This window comes from Diadema antillarum, unplaced genomic scaffold, assembly GCF_040938485.1.
Source record: "Diadema antillarum isolate AM-2024a unplaced genomic scaffold, OU_Dant_1.0 scf00000115, whole genome shotgun sequence".
NCBI classification, from domain to species: domain Eukaryota; kingdom Metazoa; phylum Echinodermata; class Echinoidea; order Diadematoida; family Diadematidae; genus Diadema; species Diadema antillarum.
In genome coordinates this window covers 900,057-915,796 of record NW_027271004.1, presented here as the reverse complement: position 1 = coordinate 915,796, position 15,740 = coordinate 900,057, and the positions used below count along the sequence as shown (strand labels likewise).

General features: G+C 38.9%; 2 protein-coding genes across 2 annotated transcripts; one reads left to right on the top strand and one right to left on the bottom strand.

The window, feature by feature from the left end:
- Positions 1-1,144: 1,144 nt before the first annotated feature.
- LOC139719802 (uncharacterized) lies at positions 1,145-4,816 on the top strand. The gene has a single exon (XM_071631188.1). The coding sequence runs from the start codon at positions 1,217-1,219 to the stop codon at positions 3,089-3,091; it is 1,875 nt and encodes a 624-aa protein (XP_071487289.1). The 5' UTR covers positions 1,145-1,216; the 3' UTR covers positions 3,092-4,816.
- A 6,003-nt stretch (positions 4,817-10,819) lies between these two features.
- On the bottom strand, positions 10,820-14,551 carry LOC139719801 (probable peptidyl-tRNA hydrolase 2). Its single transcript, XM_071631187.1, has 5 exons — positions 14,432-14,551; positions 13,889-13,990; positions 13,032-13,195; positions 12,766-12,880; positions 10,820-10,931 (listed from the first exon to the last, which is right to left on the bottom strand). The coding sequence occupies exons 1-5, from the start codon at positions 14,549-14,551 to the stop codon at positions 10,845-10,847; spliced, it is 588 nt and encodes a 195-aa protein (XP_071487288.1). The 3' UTR covers positions 10,820-10,844.
- Positions 14,552-15,740: the final 1,189 nt, after the last annotated feature.

The following is a 15,740-nucleotide window of genomic DNA, read 5'->3' as shown; positions in this document are numbered from 1 at the left end:
AACGTTTATTTGATAAAAGTTGGTTTTCAAATGGCAGAGATATCCCCCCCCAAAAAAAGTAAAAATAATATAATACTACAGGCCACGCCTTTTATAAGGATCTCTTTGTTTCACCTTTTTTTATATCTCAGCCATTTCAATAACCGATTTTCATCAAATAAACTTTTGATACTCCTTAGAATTGCTTGCCCTGTGACATCTCATAGAGTGGTTCTGAATATCTCGCGAGACGTTAAAAGCTAAATCCTTACCTCGACCAGAACTGTACACACCCTTTCATGGAAATTTGGTGGCCCGACACTTGAACTGCTAATGTTGATCCCTGATATATATGTGTATACATATTGATATATAATAGGCGTACCTGTGCTTTGGCGTCTTGTCCACTGCCGGTGGTTTCACGCCGGTGGCGGACAATCGACGCTATATCCATACATTTACTATAAGAATGAAATGGTAAATCAACAATTTAAATGTCACTCCAACCTATTGTTGAATGTTGAATTTAACACTCAGAATGTTGATTTACCATTTTATTTTAGTGAGATATATGAACACCTATGTGTGTGTACACATGTATGTTTATTACAATGTATATGTATAATAAGATATATACTTATTATATGATTATGTGTGCTTGTATATATTTGATTGGGAATTTCAGTGCGCTTTTCGAGCATTACTAATTACATAGTGCATGGTACCCCACCCCCTCCCCCATAGATCCGCCACTGCACACGTTTTTTCACCACCTACCTGATTAAATGGTATGGATGACCTGAACTGGTGGTGTGGTGGTCAAAGCGGGGTCCACGCTGCAGCTACTGCAGTCCCTCGTATTTTAAACTTGCATACTCATCTCCTGAAGGTCTGCTCACTGTCAACAACAATCTACCCATGTTCTGTATTCTTCAAAAAAGGACAAACACTTTCAATCAATTTAAGCATGGCAAGGACCCACCATCGCCTCGCCTCGGCAACTAGGCTAGAAACTAAGACTATCAACACTGGGGATTCCCCAGTGCAGTCCTTCTACCGCGTAGTCATTGAGAGGCAGTCGAATGTGTCAACATTGTTGACTTTGATAACGCTGATAAAAGCTTGTGCAGGAAGCGAGCATACTATATTCCACGTTATAATTCGCTGTAGGACAGTTTGCAACGCAGAGAGGTTGTAGAGGCAATATCCACCTGCCTATAACACCTGACGGAGCCAAATGGAAAGCACAAACATGCTGAAATCAACAAGTGAATTTCCACCGATCCGCGAGGATAGCAAGGCAAAATGTGACGTTTCCAACAACCAAGCCAACTGCGGATCACATTTTACAAAGCATAGCTTAAATGGGGATGACATGAACTCTGTTGTTGAGAGAAAGAACGGCAGATTGTGCTCAGAAGCAGCCAACAACTCCGGGAAAGCTGCTAACAACTCCGAGGAAGCTGTTCATACCTCCTGGGAAACTGATATAAATGCTTCCGAGGAAGCTAATAACACCTCTGGGGAATCAGCTAACACCTCAGAAGAAGCGTACATTAACAATTCAGAAGAAGTTGCTATCACCTCCAAGGAAGCTGCAAACACCTCCAGGGAAGCTGCTAGCAACTCCGTGGAAGTTGTTTGTACCTCCGAGGAAGCTGCTATAAACACTTCCGAGGAAGCTGCTGACACCTCCGATGAAGCCAACACCTCTGGCAAAGCTGATAACACGTCAGAAGAAGCTGTTAACACCTCAGAAGAAGTTGCTAACACCTCCGAGGAAACTGCTATGAACACCTGCGCAAAAGCCGTTAATACCTCCGAGGAAGCTGTTAACACATCCCAGGTCGCTGCTGACATCGTCAACGAAGGTGTTAACACCTCCGAGGAAGCAGCTAGCACCTCAGAAGAAGCCGCTAACACCTCATCTGAGGAAGCAGCTATAAATATCCCCGAAGAAGCTGTTATCACCCCAGATGAAGCTGCTTACCCTTCCGAAGAAGCTGTCAACACCGCCGAGGAAGCTGCTAATAACACTTTCCAGGTAGCTGCTAACACCTCCGAAAAAGCTGCGGCTGTTACCACTTCTGAAGAAGCTGTCAACACCTCCGAGGAAGCTGCTCTCGCCGCCAAAGAAGCTGTCAACACCTCCGAGGAAGCTGCTAACACCGCCAAAGAAGCTGTTAACATTTCCGAGGAAGCTGCTAATAACACCGCCAAAGAAGCTGTTAACATTTCCGAGGAAACTGCCAGCACCTCAGAGGAAGCTGCTTACACTTCCGAAGAAGCTGTTAACACCTCCGAGGAAGCTGCTATTAATACTTCCGAAGAAGCTGTCAACACCTCCGAGGAAGCTGCTATTAACACTTCCGAGGAAGCTAATAACACCTCTGGGGAAGCTGACAACATCTCCGAAGAAGCTGTTAATCCCTCAGAAGAAGTTGCTAATTACAACACCTCCGAGGAAGCTGCTATTAACACCTCCGAGGAAGTAGATGCTATTAACACTTCCGAACAAGCTGTCAACACCTCCGAGGAAGCTGCTAATAACACCGCCAAAGAAGATGTTAACACCTCCGAGGAAGCTGCCAGCACCCCAGAGAAAGCTGCCAACACTTCCGAAGAAGCAGTTAACACCGCCAAAGAAGCTGTCAACATCTCCGAGGAAGCTGCTAATACCGCCAAAGAAGCTGTTAACACCTCCGAGGAAGCTGCTGATACCGCCAAAGAAGCTGTTAACATTTCTGAGGAAGTTGTGCGAGAGCTAGAGCCAGAGGAAGGCACGGAAGGAACGGAAGGCAGCGATGCCCCCAAGCCTAGCGATACCTCGCACATCTTATCTGCAAAGGGAAGAGTCAAGATAAGTCTTGGAACACGTTTCAGGAACAGCACAAGCAGCCCGTCACCCGAATCGAGTGTCCTGCCAATCCCAAGTCGACAGCCATATTCATCGATTTCGTCGCGTGGCCGGCTGAAGTTGACGGTCGCGGGAGTAGAGACCGAGTACGTGCGGGCTAAGGAATTTGGCGACTGTGACGAGTGCAAATCCGCCCTTTGCCTTGACTGCGTGTGGGAGTTGCCCCCTGACATCACGCTGCCTGTCAACGGATGAATACCGGTACCTCGTCAAGTGTTGATATACTACTATAATTATGCAAACTGAATCTACCACATAAAGTGCTTGTGTGACTGGATTGGATTCTCGATAGAGAGAAATACTCTGTGGTGTACTGAGGGATGTGACCATCTGTTGCGACCATTAATATGTAAAGAAAATGCAGAGCCAACGTGAAATACATGTACCAGCAAGAGGTTTTTGATATGTACAACATGAAAATATTGGTCATCTTCGCAAGCTGTTAAGGACAATTCAGAGAGCATGAATGTGAAAAAAATGTAGGCCTACATGATGTGAAATGATGCTTGTTGTCTCGAGGTCGAATATAATGTTATACATATACTACTATAGCAACTTGACATTCTGTGTAATTTGGCAGATCTCAATTTCGTGAAAATAATTTTATACAGTGCAATCCCGTTATGAGAAAAATGACTACGTGTACAGGCTGTATCACAAAATTTCGGATACAAGGCAGTAAAATTAAGGGCTCAAAATGGTTATCTAGATATCTTCATATACTTTATTTGTTTGAATATTATGAGATGATGATAATTTTATAAAGAAAGAAAACTGTCAGTCCGGACGACTTTGTTACTATGGGAGTCGCCTGCAGGCCTGATTATCAATGTCAAAGACTTCTCTTACCTGCTTTATTTATCAAGCGTAGTTGGCATGGTCACCTGCAGGAACTGCAGGATATATGGCACTCGTATGTAGAGAACATATGAAGAGTTTGTTCGCAAAAACCAATAAGTCCACATTTGCCAAATGGAGATATTTGCGATTAAAGGTCAAGAAAAATAAAGAGAATAATAAGAAATTTTTTGCTTCTTTTGACCATAACTTCAAAAATGTACCTTTATATGTAGTGACCAATATATCATTTAAAAGGTATTATTTTGTACTTTATGACAGACACCGTACTTCAAAATCTTCAAAAATTGACTTATTGGTTTTTGAGAACAAACTCTTCATATTAACATGCATACTGCGCCAACAGCGTCGTACACTATACTGGTGAGCAACCAGCTGAAAGTAAGATACATGTACAGGCAAAATACAGGTAAAATACTTGCATGTTTTCAGTCTCAGGCATACCACAACTCATCCACTTTTGTGGCTGTGGTGTGTGCGCAAGACCTCACAAAATTTGTTGACATTCCTTCAAATCATTGAAATGACAGTTTTGGAAATTTGTTCTGAGCTTGACACAAGCCAAATATCAAGGGGAAAGAGTATGTGTGTACATAAGATTCCAACAAAGTAAAACTGACACTTTCAGCTCAACAAAACAGTGCCTACAATTTTCAACTGAAATATTCAAATACAGTGGTGCATAGAAAAGTGTACCTTAAGGCGTGCATGTATATTATTTCTTAATGCATGATAAGGGGTTTTAATGCATGTTTCTACCCTTTGTTGTGGTTTTCTACTTTTTAGTGTACATAGTGTATAAGACAAAATCTAGAAGTTTGTTTTGTTTTGTTAATCATCAAACTATTGCAATGCGTATATGTACCCAGGTATACAGTACACCATATATAATTTCCAGTCAAATTCATTGATATTATGTATGTGCATAAATATCTTTAAAAAGTCGAAAGATGTTACAAAAATTTGATTATCCTGTTTTAGTGTGTGATGGGTCAATGTGTATATTTTTCATGAATCGGTTTATAAAATTCTTGTCTTCAAACAATGTCATTGAGGAGGAAAAGAAAAGACTGCTTTTTAACTTTATTACTAGTACACTGTTCAAGTGTCAGCAGTGTGTGTTTACTGAAAGGCCACAGGTAATTGTAGCATTGCTTTAAATATCTTTTTTGTACATATATGTATTTTATTCAAAATAATATTACCATGATTACAGAGCATGTAATCATACATGTACGTATACAAATATAAATATACTTGTCCATAGGGAGAATATATGTATGAAAATGAGGTATCTTAAGGGGAATTTGCTCCGAAAGGGAAATTTTGGATTCCCCTTACGGTTTTGACAATGTTTTTCAATGCCTTGTCATTGATTTGGGGCCTCAGGACTACTCCACAGTAGGACACTTATGGCTTAGTGTGTGTAGAGGACTGTACCATCAATACAATTTAGGGGAGGTTGTCAGTGATGCCAAAAAAAAAAATATCATGGATGTAATACAATGTATTGGATGTGCATAGAAAACTGGTCATTGGTGGAGGATACATTGTATCTGCCTTTTCTTTAAAAAAATAGAAAGAGGGTTGTGCATGTGTATCTTCTCATTAACATACAGAATTTAGTGGTATGTCTTTTTTTGCTCTTGTCAATTCAATGCTTCACTGAGCCCATATTAATGCATAATTTTCAAGAGAGGGCAATACATGTACATGTATTTGTTTCTGAATATTATTATGCTTTTTATCAAAATTCCCCCAAACTATCATTTATTCCTCATTTCTCCTTATGGCTGGAAATAGTCTTATACATGTATATATAATCATAATCATCTGTTTAAATAACCACTCCACTGAAACATGTATTTTGCACATACTGTTTTAATGCTGCATTTTAAAATACTTAATACATGTACATGCATACATATCAGTAGACGTAGACATTGTGTACCATATATATCATGCCATGTATAATTTCACAGAAATGAATACGCCGGCCATAAATGAAACATTTCAAGCTTTAAACACTCCTGATTACTGTTATGAATCGGGACTCCATTTGATATCTCTGTATATTTACCAACACACACTTACACATGAATGTGTGTGTGTGTGTGTGTATTTTATTTAATTTTTACTATGGTAGCAGAGTACAGTGTATATATATTCCCATCTGGTTAATTACATAACCCCTGCAAAGAAACAGGTATTTTGCACACTGCTCTAATGCTGCATATTAAATTGCTTCATATACATACCAGTTGATGTATACACTGTGTAAACATGTACAGTGAATATCATGGCATATTTCCACTGAAAATTCTACCTGCAATAAATGAAACATTTCTAGCTTTTTACACTCGGTATTACTGTTATCATGAATAGAGAATCAAGTAGATACCTTTGTATATTTACCAACACATGCACACAGATGTATGTGTATGTTTGTGTGTGTGTATTTCATTTGATTGTTTACAGTGGTAGCAGGGTATATGTATCCCCATCTGGTCAAGTTACCACGGCAATGAAACAGGTATTTTGCACACTGTTTTAATGTTGCATTTTAAACTACTTAAAACATAATCCTCAATCATTTCACTTGCTCTCTCAAGCTTTTCATATTCATGAGATGGACTCCGCTGTGCTATTCATTTTGAGGCACATTTTGAACAGCTATTGGTAATCTAACCCGACGCCTTACGGGGTCCTCCAGATAGCCACTGTGGCCTGAAGATTACCCACGTCAGTCCTGGGTGTTCTGTCACTGTACTGAAATAACTTTCTCTAATATTTTCTTCAACAAAAAAATTCACATCACTGCCCATCTTACTAAGGACACTTGGAGTCTTCAAACATAATCAAATAATATTATGCAAAATGTCCATGCCAACAAAATTGAACGCCATAAAATATCTTTTGAGTACGGGTACGCAGGTGACGATATGTCCACAAGTGGCACTGAAATCATGACTAGCTGGATATTGTGTAAGTTAGTCAAATGATTGGAATAGGATACATACTCTAGGTTTCTTTACAACTCCTGTTGGTAGCCACTTGAGTTCTGACTACATTCAATCTGTCATGAATTTCAGTCCTTACCTATGTCACCATAGCACTCAAACACTATTCCGTGGGATCTGTTGTTTCTTCATTGACAATTTCTAGTCCAATCATAATCCATTTTGAGATGCAATTGTCCTTACAATAAAGCTTGTTTCCCATAGATACAATTGTACTGAGTATAATGGGAACTTCAGTATAATGAGCTACTTAATATAACAAACTATTTCCATTGGTCACAATACAACCAAGTCTTATGTTTTTTCATTCTTTTCTTTCAGCCCATTTGCTCCTGATTTTTAACACGAATATGCTGATATCATGGAAAAAAAATCTCAATTTCAAGGATCTCCTTACAGTGAGGAAACACTGTAATTTCAAGAAAAGAATGAACATAAAGCTTATCAGGAAAACCTAAAGATTCATTGCTTGTGCTGTTCAGTTGGGACTCTGATAAACTTGAACACAGCTTCAATTGGACAATAATATCACTGAAACAATTCCAAGGTGCATTAAATTCACCTCTTACCAAAAGAGTCAACACTTTCACCAGATACTTACACAAAAAGACAATTTGCATGAATTCATCTTGTTAGTGCCATTCAAGTGTGAACAAGTTATGGTGGGTTGTGTGAGCCTGTGTACTGACTTTTGTGTGATATTCAGATTATCAATTTCAGTCACTTCATACATGACAGTCACTTCGTCAGTACATAGGTCTTGTGCCCGAGTCATCAAGATTAGGCACTAGCAACTGTACTAGCATTTGCATATGTGTAGTGGAAAAGCCTTCATTATATCCCTGAAGATCATGAAGTATGACAATACAATTTGTATGTACGGTAATAGGAATATGCATCTTTTAACTGTATTTGCAACTCTAGAAATCAACATTAATTCAAATTATCATAATTTTATAAAGTTCATCTAGTTTCTGTTTGATACAAACAGAAACCAATTTCAACAAAGCATTCACAGTGTTGCATTATAGTTTGGAACATAACTAGAAATATCACTTAAGGTGATTAATACCCCCGCCCCGTGATGACAGTCTTACCCAAGGAATGATCTTTCCTTGATCTTCTGCCATTTAAATGCCGTTACCATGGCAACGCAGCTTCCGACACGTCCAAAAAATATGTCTTGCACATCTTCCCACCAAGACTATTGTGTGTGCCACATTTCATAAGCTTTTGTCAAAAACTGAGGAAGTAGTTCAATCCACAAGATCTTTCCTTGATCTTCCACCATTAACATGCTGTTACCATGGCAACGCAGCTTCCGACACGTCCAAAAAATATGTCTTGCACATCTTCCCACCAAGACCAATGTGTGTGCCACATTTCATGAGCTTCAGTCGAATACAGAGAAAGTAGTTCAATCCGCAAGATCTTTCCTTGATCTTCTGCCATTTATATGCCGTTACCATGGCAACGCAGCTTCCGACACGTCCGAAAAATATGTCTTCCACATCTTCCCACCAAGATCAAGGTGTGTGCCACATTTCATAAGCTTTGGTCAAAAAACTGAGGAAGTAGTTAAATCCGCAAGATCTTTCCTTGATCTTCTGCCATTAATATGCCGTTACCATGGCAACGTACTTTCGGGTACTGTCAAAAAATGCGTCTTGCACATCTACAACCAAAGGCACACATCTGTACCAAGTTTCATGGAAATTGGGCAAAAACTGAGGAAGTAGTTTGCAACACAAAATTTTCCATCATTTTGGCTCATAATATGTGAGCTGTTACCATGGCAACATACTTTTTGTCACTGTCAAGAAATGTGTCATGCTGACCTATATCCTAAGACAAACATTCAATATGAATTCCATGAGAATTGGAAGAACACTGATGAAGCAGTTATGCCATGAAGCATTTTGCCCTATATTTTACCAATAACATGCCGTTACCATGGCAACGCACTTTTTGCCACTGCGGAAATATGTGTCTTGCACATTAACATATTCAGACGAACATCTGTACCTAATTTCATAAAAATTTATTAAAAACTGTGGGAGGAGTTCGCGACGCAAGATTTGTACCCATTTTTGCCCATAATATGCCGTTACCATGGCAACGTACTTTTGGGTACTGTCAAAAAATACGTCTTGCACATCTACAACCCAAGGCACACATCTGTGCCAAGTTTTATGGGAATCGGTTGAAAACTGAGGAAGTAGTTCGCGATGCAAGATTTGCAACGGACCGACCGCCCGACCGCCCGACCGCCCGCCCGACCGACCGACCGCCCGACCGCCCGACCATCCGCTGATTCCTATATACCCCCTTCAAACTTCGTTTGGCGGGGGTATAATAATAATGTGATGTTCCAAACCAAATGTGCAAGATTGTTGGTCATACTACTCTTGAGTCTGGTGACTTCAGGTTGAACAAAAAATCCAAAACAAACAAAACTTTGAATGACTGGGATGAAACAGTTTGTCAATGTGTCTTCCAGTATCTTTAAAGCTAGAAACTGTTATTTTTGCATTAAAAAAAAAAGGGGGGGGGGAGGAGCGTGTACTCCTACTGCCTTAGAACAACAAATCTTGTGGCAAGTACTTCATTACCTCCCGATTCGTGATCATGATGTAAAAATTCACTGACCACAGGAAGATGACACAGTCAGAGAAATGTAGAACACTTCAATGCACACTGTCATTTCTCATCATTAACCCGAGACATTAGAATGGATATGCCCTTAACCTCCAGATGAAACATTACGAAATGAAGGAGAACCACCATTTGTAAAAAGAAAATTTTGACTCATAAGAGAGAGTAATAGTACATTTGTACATTCAATCAGTGTTGATGTGAACAAAGTGGACAAATAACAGGTTGTGTGTTTGTCAACGTCACTATATCCTCCCATTTCACATTCCATGGGCCATTCAACATAGTTGTTTCAATATCTCATGAGCAGTTCTCTTCATTTGCTCATGGTGGCACAAATGATTAAGAATGACTAATGAAAACCCAAAGGATGATTTTCTCATTTTAATATGATGAAGGGCTACTAACTTCTACTTCAGCATATCACTGGCATTTCAAGATGAAATTGGTGCAGTCATCTGTTGTCCAAAACACCTGTAAAGGAGCTAAAATATTGTGAGTTATTCGTCGAATAGACACTTCAAAACACTATGCAACTATTAACATAAAAGCGCAATTCCAACACCATTAATTGCTTAGACAGGGAAACATAACATAGTTATTGCACTATAATGTACCACATGGGAGATATCTCCAAAATCCATAACACTGAAAAAAAAAATCTTTACTCCTAATACCTGAAATCATGTAGCCTAAGAACCTGTCAGATAATTTGTCCTTTAAACAGGACAAACACTACTTAAAGTCAAGTAGCTCTAAATGATTCTGGCATTTCATGGCAGACTGTCCAAAAAAGGATAACTTTTGTATTAAACATAAAGATCCAGAATTCAAATCTGTTCAAATTTTCCTCTTAAAACTCACAGCATTTAATTGAATTTTCTGTTTTGTAATCCTTGCTCATTTTTTTTTCCTAAACATAAAAAACAACAACAATGGGCAGTTCACAGTGATTCTTTACTTGTGCCGTTATGAAATCTGCAACAACTTTGAAAAAAAAAAATCAAGCTTTCCTTGAAAGAGACTACCAAGGTGCAATGATGATACTTAGTGATTCCAGCATCTTTTTCACAGAGATAGACATAAGAACTTGACTGGCAGAAAAGCACTAAACTGTCATTTGATTACTACACTGCACTTAGCTCCATCGTGAAAGACCACAGAAAACATCCAAGCAGTGAAAGTCACACGAATGACACACATAGATATACACTGCTTTCGATCGCAAACACGGACAGCTCCAATCTTACGCTTGCAAATGACACTCTGCAACAATGTCACAAACACTGAGAGCATAGTGTGCTACAAACACTGCACTATTGTCGTCAGGCGGTTATTGTTGCACATGGAACAGTGGCTCTTCCATTGGGGGGGCAGAATGTCTGCTGGTCAACAAATTCTTGCTTCTCTCTTCGTCAAAGAAGCTTTAACTGTCCTGTCACCTGATCAACTTTACTGGCAAGTCCGAATATGGCCAAGACTGTACATGAACCGGCTGGAATCTACAAAGATAGAAGCAAGCGATAGTGTTCTGTTATAATGAAATGTATTATAGATGCATGGATTAATAATGAAGCATGACATATGAAAACATTCGTCACTCTTAAAATTCAATAACAGGAACATAACCATTAAAGAATCTTGTGATGAATGATATACAGTCACCTCCATGTATGTTGATGGCGCATGTGTCTGATAATTCGATAAATGGATGAAAATGAAAGTCCTAAAGTGCATTCATAGCCTTACATGTGTTATTCTTCTGTAAATGCAAAAGTCAAATGTTGCCTAATTTGATGTGTTTTCCCAAGTCCCATTAACATAGAATTGCTTCCTTCGTATTCCCCCAAAAGAGATTGGTACCATCACATCCTTCTCACAAATTTAACGAAAATCTGCTACTCTGCATTATACTAAGATTTTCCTCTTTTTTTTGCCCTATGTTTCTAAGTGATCAAAGTCATTCAAAATCCTCAAGTACACAAACACACTATCTCAATCAAATCTGAAATATATCTTTAAATGTATAACTTGATGCCTTGGACAGGTTTAGAAGAGAACATAATTAATGGCTCTCTTTGGGTGTAAGAGAGAAGGTACATTAACCCGTTGAGGACGAGTCCTGAGTATACTCAGGCAAGCGTCTATGGGAAATGCGTGTTGTAGCAAAATCAAACCATCCTAAGTACAGCAACCACTCTTTTGACACACAAATTGAGGCAACCTCCTCTTTAGAGACTCTCTCATTTCTGCAAAAGCTTGACTGAAAATAGAACTTGGAGATAGAACAGATGTGGATTCTCAGCTGAAATCTTGAGTGGCTACTTGAAAAACTTGAAAATTTTTCATTAAAAAATGCCTATAAATAACAAAGTGTCCTAGATGGGCCTCCATCAGTCTCTACATTCTACCATTACTTGAATATTGGGGACAAGTGTCTACCAGATGGATGGTTGGATTGTGATCATGTTAAAGGCACCTATTCTTATTTGTGGCCACCCTCCCCCACTCCTTTGAATATATTCAAGCACTTGCAAAAAATTTCTTCAATGGACAAATTAAGCAAGCTTCCTATCTCACACCTGAAATGTGCAGGAAATGGAACTTAAACTTTGAAAAAAGATTATCCTGCAGGGTGCTACATAAGCACTTGCCCGATTGCCTGGGGCAAGTGAAAATCAAATTTGGGCAATTGTTTTTGAACAATGAGAACTAATGCTTGCCTGAATTGGGCAAGCAAAGTATTGTAGCCACCATTGTTTCACTTATTCCCCACCCCCCCCCCCCCCAAAAAAAAAAAAAACCCACAAAGTCAACCATACAGAAGCCCAAGATAATGGCTCTTTAGTGATGCAAGACACTTTATATGTCATTTCAGCAACTTTCCAACACTTACTGGTATGTGAAGAAGACCCAGTGCAATGTAACAGCAACACTTGATTGGAGTGTTTAATCACAATGGAGTAACAAACACCAAGTTTGCTACTCCACTGTGATTAAACATGCAAATCGATGTGTGCTGTTTATTCAAATAATTGTGTTTCATTAAGCCCTTGACTTACAGATGATTTTCTATATTATTTCCTTATGTTTTGGACTTTTTTCAGGCAAGCTAAATTAATGTTTGGGCAAGTGTTTTGCAGCAAATTTGACAATCCGCTTGCCCAACCGCGCAAGTGGTTAAAAAAAGTTATGTAGCCCCTTGTCCTGTAAAATATGCTTTACACCACTCAGACGTTTGCAACAGAGTGACAATACGGTATTTCCAAGATTACATGAAACAACAACAGTAGCAACAAACTACAAAGTGAGAAATCAGATTTTGTCCAAACTTACTTGAGTGTGACCAGCATCTTGAACGAGGTAGCTTGGAAGACCCAGGGAAACTGCTTGTGCCTGAAGCTCTTCCAGTCTCTCTTTTGATCCACCATTCAGCACAATCTTTCCTTCTCTACACAGTAATCACAGAACATCATAAAAACAGTAACAGTAACAATATCAAACAATACAAATACGGAATCGATGAAGGGATTGATTTCAATGTCAATCAAATCAAATTGAAGACAATTTGTAAGAAAAGGGAGTCTGTCATACAATCTCACCCGAATGCTTCCCATTGCACGAGGAGATCCCCGTACTGTTCTTGCTCCCGCACCAGGATGCGGTGGAGGCCAAGACAGGCATGGCCTACCTGTGCCGCCACTTTGCCGACTCCCATCTTTAGTGCAGTATTGACGGCGAAGACCATCTTGACATTATCAAATTCCTTCGACAAAACAGAGGGTGAAAAAGTAGCATGGTGATTTGATCTTGGACTCCTTTAGTCCTGTCAACAACAGGTTTAATGCATTGTCAGAAGCATTTTAAGATTGTGGTGCTGATTTAATCACAGGGCTGGGATTTATGGTTTGACTAACTGGACAGTGATTTGAAGACTGTAAGAGTTAAATGAGATCCTTGCCACTACCAGACATTTGATGTCATGGCGGGCTGAGATTAGTTGTTGACTACACCTAGGATGTCGAATATAGTTTAAAATGGCATTCTAGATTTAAAAATATGCTCAAAATAGTGCATTCTTTTTTCTTTTTTTTGTTGGGGGGGGGGGGGGAAGATAAATGAAGGCATATATTCTATTATGAATAGAAGAATACTTTTGTAAATTCATACTTTTATATTAACGGTATGTATAAGATAACATTCTTTAATTGCTCTGAAATGTTTGATAACATAACATCTAGCATAATGGTAATCATCACATTGAATGTTTTATCAACTTACAATGTAATAGTGATAGTGAAGCTTACAATGTACAATCTTAGTCTGCCAGACTGCTGACTTACTCATTGTTGTAACCATGAAATGACTTTCGGAACTCCATACAATGGAAAAAAAAAAAAGAGAAAAAAAAATGATGGCACCACTGGAGATGATATCACTATAGATGTAAATATCTCACCTGTGCATTTTCTGTTAAAATGCTTCCTTTCGACATATCAGCATTTTCAAATACCCAAGAAACAGCTGCTTCTGCTGAGATATTCCCTGTTGTTTGAACTGCCTGAAAACAAACAGAGAAAAGACTAATGCTTTTTTCTAGTTACAAACTAAGCAAGCTTCAGAAATTGAAAAAAGTAGTTAGTTATTCATTTATTTCTGTTAATATATAATGGGCTTATTTTTGTTTTCTCATTTTATATCAATATATATATCAAAATCCACTTTTATGACTTAAAGGCACACAACAAACTTTTGAAGAAGCCTTCTAATGTTCTGGAAAACGGTCAAGAAGTATCAGTTATATTGGCACAATTGGTGCACTACTATGGTAAATCAAATGTACCCGGTATGTTTTTAGAGTACTGGGTACCTTCAACATGTCTCACTTTACAAGAACATTTGAATTATCAGTGAGCATAAAACCTATTCTTTCTTTGAGTAAAATTCATGGTGAAAATAACAACATAAAACAAAGACCAGCTGCAGGTATTACAACAATTACCTTTTCTGCAAGATTTCTGTCTATACCCATCATCATGAGCATTTCCACAAATGCCTCACATGGAGCATTTCCTTCTTCGGCAAGGACTCCACCAGGATTATCATCAGGAAGGGCTGCCATGATTTTTTTTTTCAATCACTCCTGCAAGTTTCAGGGAAGATAAATAAATACAAAGACTATGACATGTGCCTAATCTTATGGCATAAATGAGTCTCTATACTGATCCTTGTTATAATTACCTAATCCTCACCCGAAAACAGTACACAGTATGGTACCCAGTAGGGGAGTTATCAATGCAATATTATCTCAGCAATATTGTTATCTCAGCAATATCTGGATTTAACTTGCAGGGAGACTTCCATATACTCCTCCCTCCTCCCCCCATACCCTACCACTTGTCAAATGCAAATGTGTGTGCATCAGTGCATAAGCTAGCATGGGTTGGGTAGTGTGGCGTGGTATGGAAAAATTAGTGGGGGCATTTTAAGGAAGTCTTTCCTCACTTGCATGGGTTTGAAGGATGACAGACAGGAATACAGGCTACCAAGATCTGGGGGAGGGGGCATTTCATGAAGCATTTTGTCTGACAAAGTTGTCGGACAAATTCGCTCTCAGCCAATAAAGATGAAAGGATTTCAGTAGCTTGTAACAGTCTGACAGAAAAATATCTTGGTGAATATCAACACAAAGTGCTTCATGAAATGCCCCTCAGGGGTCTAGTTAATCAGGTAGTAACTGCAACCAGCCCGAATGTGAAGACAGTGGAGATAGTGGAATGCCCCGTGAGTTGTTATAGAATCAGACTCTCAGACCAAGTCCCATTAATCATGTCGAAACTTGATATTATGAATGTGACTCCAATCCATATCCAACCTAGCTAGGGTCTAGTATGTTGCTGGTCGACTTCTCATAAGGAACCCTATAGTAAGGAGTAAGGTATAAGGTATAAGACTATAACATGCAATCAACACAAGTGTTAGACAGTACGATACCTGCTGTGTGCTGAGGCCCGTTTCTTCACAAAGTCAAAAAAGACCTTTACGAACATGAGATGCAATTGATGTTATGCATTAAATCTGTTTTAATCAAGCGTAAGCGTTTTAATGAAATTCAAATAGACTTATCTGTGATCAGGATTGATCTTATGCTCGATTCGCTGAGTTATGTTCAATAAAATCAAGCGTAAGATCAATCGTATCGCTTTAATGAAACAGACCCCTGGACCTGGTATTCTCCAACCAAGTAAAAGCAACTTGAAACTCACAGCACAAATTTAAATGCATGGGACTGTATCTTGTCTACAGAATAG

Excerpts from the sequence above, each read along its gene's own strand:
- LOC139719802 (XM_071631188.1), top strand. The coding sequence starts at position 1,217 with ATGGAAAGCACAAACATGCTGAAATCAACAAGTGAATTTCCACCGATC.
- LOC139719801 (XM_071631187.1), bottom strand. The coding sequence starts at position 14,551 with ATGGCAGCCCTTCCTGATGATAATCCTGGTGGAGTCCTTGCCGAAGAA. Across the intron at positions 13,991-14,431 it reads ACAGAAATCTTGCAGAAAAG|GCAGTTCAAACAACAGGGAA; the intron begins GTAATTGTTGTA and ends GTTTGTTTTCAG. Across the intron at positions 10,932-12,765 it reads AAGATGCTGGTCACACTCAA|ATTCCAGCCGGTTCATGTAC; the intron begins GTAAGTTTGGAC and ends CTATCTTTGTAG.